The 15,957-nt window shown below is 40.3% G+C and overlaps 1 protein-coding gene across 1 annotated transcript in view; it reads left to right on the top strand.

The window, feature by feature from the left end:
- The window catches only part of LOC141107717 (cytochrome P450 2C8-like), a 35,734-nt gene extending 20,832 nt beyond the window's left edge, over nucleotides 1-14,902 (top strand). The window contains exons 5-8 of the mRNA XM_073598637.1: nucleotides 3,089-3,228; nucleotides 11,940-12,127; nucleotides 12,734-12,875; nucleotides 14,574-14,902. Coding sequence (XP_073454738.1) covers nucleotides 3,089-3,228; nucleotides 11,940-12,127; nucleotides 12,734-12,875; nucleotides 14,574-14,755 — 652 coding nt within the window. The 3' untranslated portion in view covers nucleotides 14,756-14,902. The remainder of the gene's footprint in view (nucleotides 1-3,088; nucleotides 3,229-11,939; nucleotides 12,128-12,733; nucleotides 12,876-14,573) is intronic.
- The last annotated feature ends 1,055 nt before the right edge of the window (nucleotides 14,903-15,957 follow it).

Below are 15,957 nucleotides of genomic sequence, written 5' to 3'. Positions count from 1 at the left end.
ACTTTAAAGAAGTTCAGATATCAAACCAAAACCTTACTGAAATTGATGGGAATCAATTCTGTCAAATGCATGCCCATTTTGTGGGCTAATAGGCAAAGGGGTGGCAAAAATAACAAGGGTGTGGGCAATGCCCTGGTGTACATGTACCATTGCAAACATTTTTTTTTTTAATGCGGCTGGGAGCAGTGATTTTTTTTAAAGTACTAATATTTACAAAGGAAAATAACATCTTCCTGTTTTTTTTTTTTTTTTTAAGATAAAAGGGTACGCTGACCACACAGGTTCCCCAAAATACAAAGCAGGCCCCTAAGAGTTTGGTATGTATTGTGGGAAACCTTTGGAGGGGTCTGTGTGCTGTTTTTGATAAAGTATTTTCTAATGATAATGAAAACTGTGTGATTATTTTTTGGGGGGAGGGGGAAAACCTACATTTTAGATAAAAAAAAGACACCTAAACTTTTAAGAAGTCCTTTATTAAAAAATTAAAAATCCCCAAAAGTGTGCCTCTGGGTAAATCCATTGTCAATCATGATGGCTGCACCTGCAGACTCAAGAAAAAAAAACCCCAATGGCCCATCGCACACAACTGGTCTGACATTACACAAAGCCAAATGAAGCTTCCTGATCTATCATAAGCTATATAAAGGAAGGGCCAGTGATAGTGGTGACATCATTGCCCAAATATGGCCATGTGGTCATATTTAGGCAATGATGTAACCTGCTTCATTCCCCATCTATTTACTTATGTGGCTTATTGCTATACGATCACATGATCACCATGTCAACAAGACTGTCATGAAGGAATTAATTTATAATAGCTGTGTTGCCTATGCTGAGATTGGTCCACAGCTATCACATGGTACCTGGGTCAACCATGTGATTAGCTGTAGCCAATCACAGATCACTGGTAACTACATCTGTCATGAATGGTTAACCCACTCATGACAGTTGAAAACTTTGCTGTTACAATTATCTTCATTGTAATAACAAACAAAATGTAAAAAAAAATAATAATCCATAGAATAAAAAATTATTACTTTTTTTTGTAACATACTGTAACCAGCCAGTGTCGCTGATCCCCCACATCAGTCATATGATCACGCTGTACTGTACTGATATGTAAATGTTATTCAATTTCTAAATTTTCAAAAAAATTGTGACAAAAAAATACAATTTCACAAAACTCACCATGCCTCTTACTAAATGCCTCAGACTGTCTAGTTACCAAAAGGGGTTATTTAGGGGGAAATTTGTACTGTCCTTGCATTTTAGGGCCTATAGAAATGAGATCATCAGTACATCAGAACTGATTAGTTTTCAAATATACAGTATACCATAGTTTGTAGATGGTAGAATGTTCACACAAGCCAATTAATATACACTTTTGGAATTTTTTTTTTTTTTATCAAATACATGTAACAGAATACATTTTGTACTACATTGATGATGACATTTGATTTCATTGGATATGTTTTATGACAAAAAGTAGAAAAGATTGTTTTTTATTTCAAAGTTTTTGGTCTTTTTTCATTTATTTTACAAAAAATAAAAAACCTAGTGATGATCAAATAGCACCAAAAAAAAGTTCTATTTGTTAAAAAAAAAAAAAAAGTTAGTTTGCATACAGTGTTGCATGACCACGCAATTGCCAGTTAAAGTAGTGCAGTGCTGAGTAGCAAAAAATGCTCTGACCATGAAGGAGGGGGGGGTAAAACCTTCCAAAGTTGAAGTGGTTAAATAATATGCGGGGGGGGGGGGATGCCCCTATTCTGCCTGTGAAGTGACACATCTGTACCATATATACAGCTACTGCACCATAACTGACATTTACAAAGAAACACATCTGCTTGAAGTGGCAGTAAGTGACAGCTCCTGGCTGCTTTGTTCTGTTTGCAAGCAAGTCAGCTGTGAAGGGTCTAATATAGATGTTAATGGGGAACCTCACACAAAAAAAAGCAAACAGAAACGGCATGGGTTTCTCCCTAAAAAATTATACCAGAGCCTTATCTAAGCATGCAGCTTTGTGTTCCCCATCCTCTTGAACCAATCCAGTAGACATATGCAATTAGTTTAGTTCCAAATTAGTTTTTCAACAAAATTCGACAAATTTGTTAATTTAGAAATATTTTCAAATTGACAAAAACCCCTTTAACAAATTTTTCCAAAAAATTGAAAGAACGAAAATCCAAAAATTTGAAAAAACAAAAATCTGAAATTTTGAAAATCCGAAATTTGAAAATCCGAAAATAAGAACGAAAATCCCAGAATTCGAAAACCCGAAAATTTGAAAATCTGAATAACTAACTAATAATAACTATTGCTAACTATTAAATTATAGGTATTGGAATTTCCTTTCAAATTTGGCTGAACGTAACGAAAACAAATTTATCCGAAGTTACTAATTACCCGAAGTAACGAATGCCGCATCTAAATGAATGGAACGTTAACAAATTAATAATAATAAATAATTATAATAATTATTATTAATTATTATATTAATTCATTATTATTAGATGCAGCATTCGTTATTTTGGATAATTCGTAACTTCGGATTAATTGGTATTTACGTTCGTATTTCTGTTATGTTTACTAACAGCCAAATTTAAAAGATTTCAGATTTTCGTTCTTTCGAATTTTTCCGATTTTCAGTCTTACTTTCGGATTTTCAAATTTTCAGGATTTTCGTTTTTATTTTCTGATTTTCAAATTTTCTGATTTTCTGATTTTCGTTCTTATTTTCGGATTTATATTCTTTGGATTTTCTCATTTCGTATTTTTTACGAATTATCAAAATAATGAATACCATATCTAAACAAATGAAACATAACAGATTCAATTTTTTCCAAAGTTACAAAGTGAACACATTTTTTGGCAGTGCACATGTCTACAATCCAGGACACACGACCTTGTCTATAAAACACGGTAAGTTGTAAATGTTAATATTTGCTAGAAATAATGTTATGTTAGCTTTGACATCAGTGCATATATAATACCCTATGATGGCCACTAAAATAAAGAATACATATGTGTATGTATACATATGTATGCATCGCAACTAATTTGGAGTATCTGTGTTTTATTATAGGAGAAAAAAAAAAACAAATACTGAATTTACTGAAGAGAACTTGTTGGCATCAGTTCTTGACTTGTTCTTTGCTGGTACGGAGACTTCAAGTGCTACCCTAAGATATGCCTTCCTAATAATGCAGAAATTTCCAGAGATACAAGGTATTTCTAGATGTTTGTATGACTTTTGTCATTCCAGATAAAATTGATATTATTATCTACAATATTGCCTTTCTAATAACATAGTGTATAGCTTGCTACTAACATAGTTTATAGCTTTTTTTTCAGCTAACACAGGGGGTAAAATGCCTGTCGGGTTATTTTTTGCAATATTTGTCCTGTTGTGGAAGTTTCCCTTTACTTCCTGCCCCAGACGTGCACAAGAGATGGAGTGAGAGGTAATTCTCTGTAGCACCCTCCTAGTTAGGCTGCTAGGTAAATTTCGTTTTTGGCTACTTCTGTAACCAGGGGAGCAGTAATTGTATGGTCCTGTCTTTTCAGGGCTGCACAGACTGGCAGTTTGATTGCTTCCACCTGCCACTGGAGGAAGTTTCTGGAGCTTGGGGAGGGGGAAATCAAATGCCCAGCCTGAAAATTGAGCAGGGCCTAGTGGAAGTGGTGACTGGGAGGCTGTTAAATAGTCTGGAGCCCTGAGCAGATTGTCTTCTTCCCTGTGGAGGGAATGGATCTGTGAGCTGAAAAGGGAGAGGGGGGTGCTTGCCCTGGAGCCCTTTGGACTGGATGCTGGACTACTCTACAAGAGGATGCACCTATTGACTGATCCTGTTCTAGGATTCTGTGATCTAGGATTACCTTTGCCTTTGCTTAAACCCACTTCTTGGTCCCCAGTCGTGAACTTATGGACTTTTCCAATCTACCTTTGATTATGCTCATACCTAAATGATGGTCCCCAGCCATAAACCTATGGACTGTTAAAGTCTACCTTTGCCTATGCTTAAACCTACATCATGGTCCCAGCTGTGGAGCTATAGACTCTTCCAGTCTATCTGTTACTTGTGCTGCTGTCACTGAATGAGAAGTGTCCTCTGCTAACAATACCTAACATTTTTGTGTATCCCATACCACCCCAAATCACCTCCTGTAACCAGTTTCACAAGCAAATTCAATTAAAAAAATCTCCTAGACTGTTCCATAAGCCAGAGTGTATGGACCGTTGCTGTGTGCCTGGCTGCCTCTGCCCTGTTTTGGGAAAGAACCTGTGAAAACTACAGTGGCCCCATGGGGATAGTGCTACATTTCCTCTTAGACCACCCATAATCAACCCTAAGGTTGCTCCATAGGTTGCTGTGGGTTCCTGAAGCTGTGGCTGGTTGACCTCCAATTTGATGGTGGCTGCAAAGTTTTGGAGCCAACGCCACTTGGAAGAGCCAGCAACATGCCATCAATTATCTTTTTTAGCTGTCTGTAAGAGTCACATTCTGACTATGACTGTAAGCTAGGGATGAGCAGAACATCCCCCGGTTCAGTTCGCACCAGAACTTGCGAACAGACCAAAACTTTGCACGAACGTTAGAACCCCATTGAAGTCAATTGGACTCGAACGTTCTAAATCAAAAGTGCTCATTTTAAAGGCTAATTTGCATGTTATTGTCCTAAAAAGGGTTTGGGGACCCGGGTACTGCCCCAAGGCACATGTATCAATGCAAAAAAAAGTTTTAAAAACGGCCATTTTTTCGGGAGCAGTGATTTTAATAATGCTTAAAGTCAAACAATAAAAGTATAATATTCCTTGCAACCTGGCAGGCCGCAGGAAAATAGGGGGGACGAGAGAGCGCCTCCCCCCTCCTGAACCGTACCAGGCCACATGCCCTCAACATTGGGAGGGTGCTTTGGGGTAGCCCACCAAAGCACCTTGTCCCTATGTTGATAAAGACAAGGGCCTCATCCCCACAACCCTTGGCCGGTGGTTGTGGGGGTGTGCAGGCAGGGGGCTTATCGGAATCTGGAAGCCACCTTTAACAAGGGACCCCCAGATCCCACCCCCCCATGTGAAATGGTAAGGGAGTACAAAAGTACCCCTACCATTTCACAAAAAACCTGTCAAAAATGTTAAAAATGACAAGAGACAGTTTTTGACAATTCCTTTATTTAAAGTCTTCTTTTTTCCATCTTCTATCTTCCTTCTTCTATCTTCCTTCGGTTTCTTCCTCCATCTTCTTCTTCCTCTGATCCTCTGCTTCTTTCTCCGGTGTTCTCGTCCGGCATCTCCCTCCACGTCATTTTCTTCTCTTCATCTTCTTATCTTCATATTCTTTTCGGGCCGTTCCGCATCCATGATTGGATGGAAGGCTCCTGCTGTGTGACGCTTCTCTCTTCATCTTTTTCTCTTCATTTTCTTGTCTTCATCTTCTTGTCTTCATCTTCTTTTCGGGCCGCTCCGCATCCATGATGGCATGGAGGGAGGCTCCCGCTGTGTGACGCTTCTCCTCTTTTGACGGTTCTTAAATAATGGGGGGGTGGAGCCACCTGGTGACCCCGCCCCCTCTGACGCACGGGGACTTGACGGGGACTTCCCTGTGGCATTCCCCGTGATGTCAGAGGGGGGCCGGGTCACCCGACTCGAACTCGAAGCTCATCCCTACTGTAAACAGTTACACTGAACACTGTTGTAAGGTGCATTTTCCCACCTCCTCCCAATGAATTGTTCTTAGCAGGGGTTTCCCTAGACATGGTAATTTTTTCAAGGGTTCCCACAGGTATAAAGGTTGAGAAAGGCTGTCTTAGATATTGTTTTACAGGGAAAGGTTTCTCATAAGCATCTATTTAGTTAAATTGATAATGTTTGACATGTGTGAATAAATTATAATGAGCACAGTTGCCAAAATAATTTGAAGGGATACTTTACAGAGGCAGGAAAAAAATCACAATGCTTAGGGCACCATCTGCTACAAGGTCTTCTGGGTGTGGCTTCAAGAAATATAGTTTGTATTGACCTACCTTTACCTATACATGCTATATGAGCTATAAAAGAGGATTGGATGAATGAGACACATTTTTTAACTAAGCTGGGTAACTACTCATCTGTGAATGTGTATAGGCCCTGTTCCTACAAACAGAATAAGAATGAATCTTTATGTAGCACTAACCCGGAAGGAGCCATTAGAAATTGCCCAGATTCCTTTTCCCAGTAATTGCTCTGCAGACAGGCCCATGATCACAGTCAGACTTTGGCTCAATAGCAAGTCTAGGGCTGTTCTTTTTGGTGTTATTATTTTTGGGTAACTGGGATAGGGTTGAGGGAATTGCATGGGATAGTCCAAAAAGAACTATGTAGTCCTTGCAAAAGCAAACTATGGACTTGGCTTTGGTAGAAGCAGTTAAAGCACACAAGCTTCTTTCTTTAGAGCAATCAGAGCAGAGTCCCTTTGTCTCTTCAAAAGAACTAGATAGACTGAGCTTTTCAGGACACCAGCCGACGTTCCCTTTACACAAACACACAGCTGACTCTCTATCTCCAGAGGGGGTGGCAGCAGCCCAAAAGCCTCTAAGATCTCTCACAGCAGTCTGTACTCAAAAAATATCCGGGGAAAGTTAATTGCCTCCTTCCAACATTCATGCAACACCTTTTTCCTGTGATAGCAGACTAGATCTTCAGACAACAGTCCCTCAGTCAGCTCTTTGTCGCTTCAGCATCCAGGCCTTTCGGTCACCCACCTGAGGCCTCACAAACAACAATCACATGGCAGTGTTGCCCAGATGGCAGCAAGCCCTCCAGGCTTAGTTCCTCTCCTAAAGGAAAAGACCCAGAAGCTCTGTGTCTCAGAGGATTTTTACAGACTCCCAGCAACCTTCAGGACCACCCTACCTGGGATTGTCCAGGGCTGTATAAATATTCATGCTGTTATTTGCATTGCTCCACACCTATATTCCAGAGAGTTGTTCTATTCTCTGGAAAGCAATGGATGTTGTTTTATTCTCTGGAAAGCAATGGAAGCAATCAAACCAGCAGCAGCTGAAACACTGAACAGACCTAACTAATCACACACAGCTGCACTGGTTACAATAAGCACAACTAAATTTACCTAACACTGCAATTGCAGCCATACTGATTATAGTGAGACAAGCTAAATGTACCTAATGACAAAAACACAGTTCAACTGGACACAGTGAGACAAAACTAAATTTACCTAATCCTGACACCTATCTAGGAGGGTGCTACCCTAAGAATTATATCTAACATACAGAAAAAAAGAAAACTGATACTGTGTGTTATTCATATAATACATGCAAAAAAAAAATGCTGAGGATTACACTATGTGTACAAAGCAAGAAAACTGGCACTGTGCAGTACATGCATGAAAAGAACAGGAACTTGGATTTACACCCAGTATACAGACAAAAAGAACTGGTACTGTGCAGTATCCATACTACAGGATAAGAACACATACTGAGAACTATACCCTGTATACAAAGCAACAGAACTGGTAGTGTGCAGAATCCATCCATCCATCCATACAATCCATACATACAGGATTAGCATGCATATTGAGAAACATACCCAGAATACAGAAGACATAAATTTGTAGCATCATGTTTACAGGAATAAGGTAAGAAAGCTGACTTAAGCCCCATACACACTATTAGATTTTCTGCAGATTTTTGTCTTCAGATTTACCAAAACCATATAATATGAGGTCAAACCTTAAGAGTTTCAATTTGTATGCAATCAGGCAGGCCCTTGCACTACATGGTTTTGGTAAATCTGAAGAAAAAAATCTGCAGAAAATCTAATAGCGTGTATGGGGCTTAACTGTACATCCAACATGTGTAACAAAAGTAGTAGTACTTTTGTGTAATGGCAGCCAGGTGTGCATGTTCAGGCTGCATGCCCTCCACAAAAACAGCCACAAAAACAGTGGGTGTAGAACCTGTACTGTTTAACCCACTCTTGCCTAGCATAGGTTGGTCCCCATAGACTCACTGAGCCGCTATGGGCATGTGTACAAAAGCACCCTTGGTAGACCACAGCACAGTTGGCTCCGTTAACCCCTGCCATGTTGGAAGATTATGGTGTCGGGGTGGGGTGGGAATTTGAAGAAGAGGATTTCCACTAAAAGAGGAGACAGCAGCACAAAGGACACATTACATTGATCATCATAAGTAATGTCTCTTGTGCTGATTTTTTTTTCTTTGTAGTAAACTTAGGCTTTAATAGCCAATTATATGCTGTGCATTTAGAAATCAATACAGTTTTTTTTTAAAACCATCATCTGAGCTGGCTGGAACTAGTTTCTGAGGGAATTTATTTCATGTGTGAAGAATATTTCATGTATTTTCACTGTGAAGAAGCCTTTCCATATGCAGATAGTAAACATTTTTTCTCCAGTTGCAAAGAGTGCCCCGTTGTCCTTTGCAATGACCTTAAAGTAAATCACTTTAAACACTTCCCGCCCAGCCTATTTTAATATGATGGCTGGACGGGACGTTCATTATTCTTGGAAAAATTGTGAAAAAGTTGCGCTACTAGTGACTCACAAGGAAAAAAGACACAAAGAAAAAAATCAGCAGCTAGCATCAACAAAGTGATAAGTTGTGTATGAAAAATGGAAAATATCCATTTCAGCCGATGACTGATCAGTGTACAAGCCTGCTGCCGGTACCATGTAATCGATGTGACCAATCACAGCAGATCACATGGCAATTGTACACAATGAATGGCTTTCTTCATGCCATTCATTGTGTATATTTGTGTTGCAAGCAAGATCGGTCACAGTGATCACATGGTACTGACAGGGTCAATCACAGCCCATCTGTACCATGTGATTAGCTGTGGCTAATCACAGCTAATCACAATAGTAAACACTGAATGAATCAGTTTAATTCAGTAAAAACGGTTGCCTATTCCAGTGCAGTTGACTGGTATAAGCCATCATAATGTGTAAAAAAAAAAAAAAAAGCGAAAAAAACCTAATTACTACCCCAGAGTAGTACAGTGTTATTGTGGTAACACTGTTTTGCTCTGGTCACAGTGTGTAAAAAAAAAATCTTAAAAAAAGAAGGAAATGGCATAAAAAGGAAAAAAATTGAAAAAAGTTATTACATTTTTTTTACATACTGTCACCAGTCAGTGCCCCTGATCGCCGTCACACCAGTTATATGATGACGCTGTACTGCACTGCTGACAGTATGTAAAAAAAAAAGATTGCAAAAAAAGCAATATTTTTTTCATTTCTTCATTTTCCAAAATACGTGACAAAAAATGACAACTTTAAAAAACTCACCATGCCTTCTACTAGATACCTTGGACTATCTACTTTCCAAAAAGGGGTCATTTGAGGGTATTTGTACTGTCCTGGTGTTTTTGGGTCTCAGAAAATTAGATCAGTGCATCAGGATTGATCGATTTTCTGATATATACCATAGTTTGTGGACTCTATAACTTTCTTACAGACTAAAAAATAAACACTGATTTGGGTTATTTTCACCAGAAAAAAATGTAGCAGTATACAGTTTGGCCTACATTTATGAAGAAAGATTATTTATTTGCAATAGTTTATTGTTTATATAAAGAAACAAAGAAAAAAAAATTTTGCAAAATTTTCTTTTCTTTTAGGTTTTGTTTTGCAAAAATACCCAGTGGTGATTAAATACTACCAAAAGAAAGCTCTATTTGTGTGAAAAAAACATGATGAACATTTCATATGGGTGCAATGTTGCATGATCCCACAATTAACAGCACTTAAATCTGAAAATTGGCCTGGGCAGGAAGGGGGTGAGAGTATCCTGTAATGAAGTGGTTAAGGTGAAAAGTATAGGTTGAAGAACATGCCACAAACCTCTTTCTGAATCCATAACTGGATGCCTGGTCTGCCTTAGAATCTCTTTTCTGTCTATGCTTTACCTATTTTTAAAGGACCTTCTGAAGGAACTCTGACTAGTGACTTATCTGACTACTCACAATTGCTCTATACCAGGGGCGTCGTTAGGGGGTGGCTATTGGGGCTATAGCCCCGAATCTGGGGGCCATAGCCCCAAGTCTCCTACCGAAGTGGTCCCTGCCTAACCACCGGGCCGCAAGCGCGGTGGACGGGCTGCATGACGGAGCCGAGCAGGCAGGTGAAAGAAGCGAGCGAGCAAGCGAGTGGGAGGGCGGGCGAGCAGATATTACATCATCTCTCTCCGCCCACCCGCATCAGTACACTTCCGCCTTGCGAAGTGACTATGTATACGGCGGGAGACAGGCAGCGCTGCACTGTATTATTCCCCGGCTAGCAGGGAGCAGGTGGGGCCAGGAGCTCCACTGCTGCTCTGACCCCGCCCAATGTAGGCCGCACGTTTGAGACTCGGGAGGCCGCAGGATATGAGCTGAAATCAGAGCGGGAGGGAGCGGCAGTGGTGGTGAGAGCCAGAGGCTTTGGAGCTGGGATCCGAATGGGAGAGAGCAGGTGCCCACTGTGCTGAAAGCCAGCGGATGGTGAGCCCAGCTGGGCAGGACCAGGTAGGTCCTTCTCCCCAAATACTCTGCCTGTGAGTGTGGACTAAATCCTGATCTGGCTGTGGCTGAACTGTTCACCAATTAGAGCACTAGCATGCACCACCACCACTGGTACTGGCACATCTTCCACACAGACATGGTGAAATGCACCACTGCTTGTTGGGCTTCCTTTAGGCCTAGTTCCCATCTATGCGGGTTTGCGGCCTGTTTTTGCGCTGTGATGGCAGCACATTTATTTAATCGGGCTGCCATGCCTGAATTTCCTGCAGAGAAAAGGTGCATGCAGCATTTTAAGCGGCCTTGAAATCGCATGGTGCTTTTTGCATTGTGCAATTTCCCTGCAGGTCCTGCACCCACAATCGCGCTGCATTTTTAGATGCGTGGGGGTGCCATTAGGAATTTATTTTTTAAACAGCAGCGTGTGCAGGAATCTCAGCAATTCCAGCACCCAGAGTCAAAACATGCTGCTGTTTAAAAACACACGAGGCTGCCATTCATTCTTAATGGCACCCCCACACATCTAAAATTGAACTGCAGGGAAATCGCAAAGTGTAAAAGCTGCTGCGTTTTTCTAAAAATGCAGGCACAGCAGCCCATTCAACGGAATGGTCTGCCATGCCTGCGCAAACATGCACTGTAAACCCACATAGATGTGACCTAGGCCTAAAGCGTTATTAAAGTCATTTTTTTAAATGAAAAAGCTGGACCCCATGCAGGTTTAACCGCTTGCCTACTGGCCACTTTTTTCAGTGTGAGGAAAGGAATGCCGATAACCGGCAAGTGTGTTTACATCTCGATCAGTTGTGATTGGACACAGCTGGTCACGTGGTAAAGAGCTGCTGTTATTGGTTCTTTACCCCAATCTGTGATCAGCTGTTTTATAGAGTGAGCTGGGTGTGCACCGCAGTGAGCACGGTTTTGGGAGGATGTCAATAGACGCCCTCCCAGAACTGGATCGCACTGTTGAACCACTTCATTATATATTACAATATAACAATAGAAATAATGCACTTCAATCACCCTGACACCATATCAACTATCAACCATGGTGCCATGATGATTGAAGCGCCAACACCAGCCACTGCACAAATTGCCCCGCAAAAAATTTCTTAAACCACCACCCCCCCCCCCCCCCCGCCTGCAAAAAGGTTGGTGACCGCTGCTATGGGCTCTAGCCCCAGATCTTTTGCAGACCTAGCAACGCCCCTGCTCTACTGCTCTATACCCTTGGCTTTTTCTGTCCCTGAATCTCACATCATGTTTCTGCTGCTTATATCTCTTTCTCCAGCCTGGAGCATGTCCTTGATTAGTCATTGCACAACATTGCCTTCTCATGAAGATATTTTGCTTTTGATGGTATGTTTTGTTGGGGGACAATTCCCTTCCATTTCTATCATAGTTTTCATGTAACCTGCAGAAAAGGTCCAGAAAGAAATTGACGCCGTGATTGGACAAGATCGCCTTCCCTCTGTGGAAGACAGGAACAAGATGCCATATACAGATGCTGTTATACATGAAATCCAGAGATTTGCTGATATAGTTCCATCAGGATTACTTCATGCTACCAGCAAAGACATCACCTTCCGAGGATATAGGATTCCTAAGGTAGGAGTAGAAACGTCTGTTTTAGAAAGGAATTGTCAAGTGATCATCTCCCAACAAAATTTGTTGATGTGCATTGATTTTGTCAGTTGTATAATGGAAACAATTTAAAGGCAAATTTCTTTAAAGAGAGCCTGTCACATTCAGGGCAAATTGGCAGGATCTTTACTTCTCCAAGCATCCCCCAATTCTCCTCTTCTGTGGCCGTTGCTGCCAAATATCCAGTGTTTTTGGCTAAGGAGACATGTGACCCCATCCCATGATGCAGTCCTCAGGTCTACCACAAGGCCTGAGCACTGTTATATAATGGATGAGGTTAGGTCACTCCTCCATCTGAGATCTGACACCAGCTGACCCTAGGTATTTTGGTGGCTGTGATGGTGGAAGGAGTGGCAGAGTTTGTTGGAGAGGTCAATATAAAATGGTCTGGGGGGTGGCAAAGTGACAAATTCTTTTAAAATGCAGGGCATACTGCCAGTTCAAGTTCAGGTTGCTAATCCCTAAATTAAGGAGCAAAATAATTTAACATATGTCTCCTAAACCCCAAATGAAAATCTGTGATGATAATATATATGTTTTGATTGTATTTGTATCTTATTTTCAATTCAGGACACCTTGGTGGTTGTTACCCTCACATCTGTTTTGAAAGATCCCAAATTCTTTAAGAATCCTACTAACTTTGATCCTGCACACTTTCTTGATGAGAATGGAGCCTTTAAGAAGAATGATGCTTTTATGCCTTTTTCTGCAGGTACCAAAGAACTATGCAAATATTAATAGGAATCCATTGTAACATAAATAAGCTAAATGTAATTATTATAATTTAAATGATATAACCATTGCTCCTATAAATATTATTTTTTTTTTGTGTGCTATGTAATGCTCTGTATACATGCTTCGTTTCCTCTGCATATATAAAGTCACTGCTTCTAGGTTAGAAGAAAATCGCAATGGATTGGGCTTTACTTGTTTTATCTGTAGACATAAACTTCCAGGGAAGGCAGGGATGTGATTGAGGCAAAACCTATTCAGATCAGGATAGACACAGTCTTTAATCAAATGCACTTTCCTGCTGACTTTACTAGTAATTTATGTTTGATAGCTTTTGTTCAGCAAAGGTGTTGATCAAACTAGCTATATTTTCTCATTCGCACAATTATACATAGTAGAAATATGAATAGAAGACAGGACTTAACTGTTGTTTGCGTAAGAACAAGTTAAAGAGGAACTTCACCGTATCTAGGTAAAACTAAATTTCAACTCCCTAATAATTTTCCCTCTAAGATAATAAAAAAGATAGTTACTAGTCCATTGAGTCAAGTGTTGTCTTCCTTGCTCATAAACCTCTTCTTGCCTTGCTCTGCTTCTGTGCTGTCATCTTGAAACTCCTGCCCGGGGAGAGCTCATGCGTGTGCAGACATGAGGGCAGGTCACTTCCAGGTTCCAAATACCTGGCAGAGACCCAAAGGAAGTATGTATGTGCATGTGCAAGGTCCCGTTCATGTTCAGGTCTCTGTCAAGATTGAAATGGAGCAATACTTCATCCCTTACAGAAACACTGCCTCCCTAAATGTGTAACATGGGCATCCTAGGAGCCATGGGGTGGTCGACCTTACTTCTAGGCAAGAAATTTAGGAAATGGTACTATTTAAAAAAAAAAAAAAAATAATAATAATAATTACTTTTTATAAAATAATATCTGTAGTTGAGTAACAAAGAGAGAGGAGTGAGCAGATGAGAAGTTAATTTAATGGGTAAAGGTTCACTTTACCATACTAAAAACCTCATAAAAACTAGGATGCCGCTACACTTAATGATTAGCTCAAGACTAACATATGAAGAACCCATAGAAATCTATACGGCATTCCAGCACAGGTGCAAACAAAGCCAGTGAGCAGGGCATATAGAAGCAGTAGCAAAAGTTCATTTTGCAGGCCATTTACATACATCTCGAAGACTGGAAGGAAGAGTCTAACCAAAGGGGTCATCAGATGCTGCATAAAAGAAGAATCCCTGGGATGGTATTCATGCAAGCAACAGAAGACAGTTCAACCTCAACCAAGAAAGTGACATCCAATGCTGTACACCCACATTTAAATGCTCTGCAGCTTATTAGAGCTTATTGACCCTCAGGCTATAAGTGGTCAATTGCACTTGAAAAGTTTAAGAAAGACATTCACCCAAGTTCAGCCGAGCAGTCACCATAGCTATCCAAACAGGAACTCCTTAGCTTAGGCATAGCGTGCAAAGTTAAACACAAGGATAAACTTGTCCTTGCCTCTGATAACATCACGTATGACGAAACATGTAGGGTGGACCAAGCTCAGATTTAGGTGTTACCAGAGCACCATGTTACCAACAATCAGAAAACTGTATCTTGCAGGTTGTACATGTGGTCTCTGTGGCTGCTATCTTAAAGCTGATTTTTTTTCCTTTTATTTCTTTTTAGGTAAGCGTGTATGTGCAGGAGAAGGTCTAGCCCGTACGGAGCTTTTCTTGTTTTTCACTACTGTACTCCAGAAGCTTACATTGAAACCAACAGTGGATAAGAAAGACCTAGAGATCACCCCAGAACCCAAAACCAATGCTTCAAGAGCTCGGAATTATAAAATGTTTGTCACCCCTCGGTAAAATACCCATCATGCAACATTAAAGAGATGGTGCCATACTTTAGACACCATCAGAGACCAACATAATCATTTCTTTTTGCAGCATAAATATAATTGCATAATATTAAATAATGAGTAATTATTAGGTAATAAACAGAATAGCCTTTAATTATACTCCTTTTTTTTTTAATATAATTTATTATGCATTGCATTCTGTCTGGCAGAACCTAAGCCTACCTTTTTGTTAATGAGCTCATTGCTTCACAGGTATGTAATTAAAAAATGTTATCCTGACAGCTTCTCAACCCAAACTCCATGAACTACAGTATATTCAGAGACTGAAAAATCTGTTTAAAAACCCTTCCTGTTACATTACAGAAGAAACAATTAAAGTGAACTAAACTGCATCTGAGCACCACAAACTGAAAATGCCGTTTAATTAATTTCTTTAAATATTCAAAGCAAATTCACACATCCATCCATGTCTCCATGCTTTATTTGGTTAAGAAATCAGTTTGAACCCCCCCCCCCCTCAACCCCCAGGGTTTCTAGCTTCAGCCATCTTGAGTAAGGGCAGATGATTCATGTAGCATTTACTTCCTGGAATCCATCTGCCCTTAGCTCATGCAAATAGGCAGGAAGATGTGCTTAGCTGAGAAAGAGTCTCCCCCCCACTCCAGATGAAAGAAAAAAAATGCTCATGAAAACTCTTTGGAAGTATGACATCATTTTGGCCTAGGGGAAGCAACTGAAGACAGTTTAGAACAAGCAAATATAATATACCTTCCTATCAATTACTAAGGCTAGCAGTATAAGGATTAACAATAGTTTATGTTGGTTGAAAAAATTTAGTTCTGCTTTAAATTACAAACGATCAGAGTTTACATACTGTTTGGGAAAAAAACAAGGATAATAGTCATTATAAGTTGCCTTCTCTCATCATTGTAGATGCAAACCATGACATAAAATAATGTTCTTGTGCCACTATTTTACTGTTTTATAGATAGTGCTAATCCCCGGAAGGGCAGCTGAGAATGACACAGGTTCTCCCAAAGGGGTACAGAAGCTGCCAGTAGCAAGCATAGTTCCACACACACACAGACTAGAGTTAGGCCGAACAACCCAGTTCGTTTCGCACCAGAACTCCCAAACAGAGAAAGAGTTCTGACCGCAAACCCAATTAAAGTCTATGAGACCCGAACTTAAAAAATCAAAAGTCCCCAT

Source organism: Aquarana catesbeiana, linkage group LG09, assembly GCF_042186555.1.
Source record: "Aquarana catesbeiana isolate 2022-GZ linkage group LG09, ASM4218655v1, whole genome shotgun sequence".
Lineage (NCBI taxonomy): Eukaryota > Metazoa > Chordata > Amphibia > Anura > Ranidae > Aquarana > Aquarana catesbeiana.
This window is presented reverse-complemented; position numbering and strand designations above follow the sequence as displayed.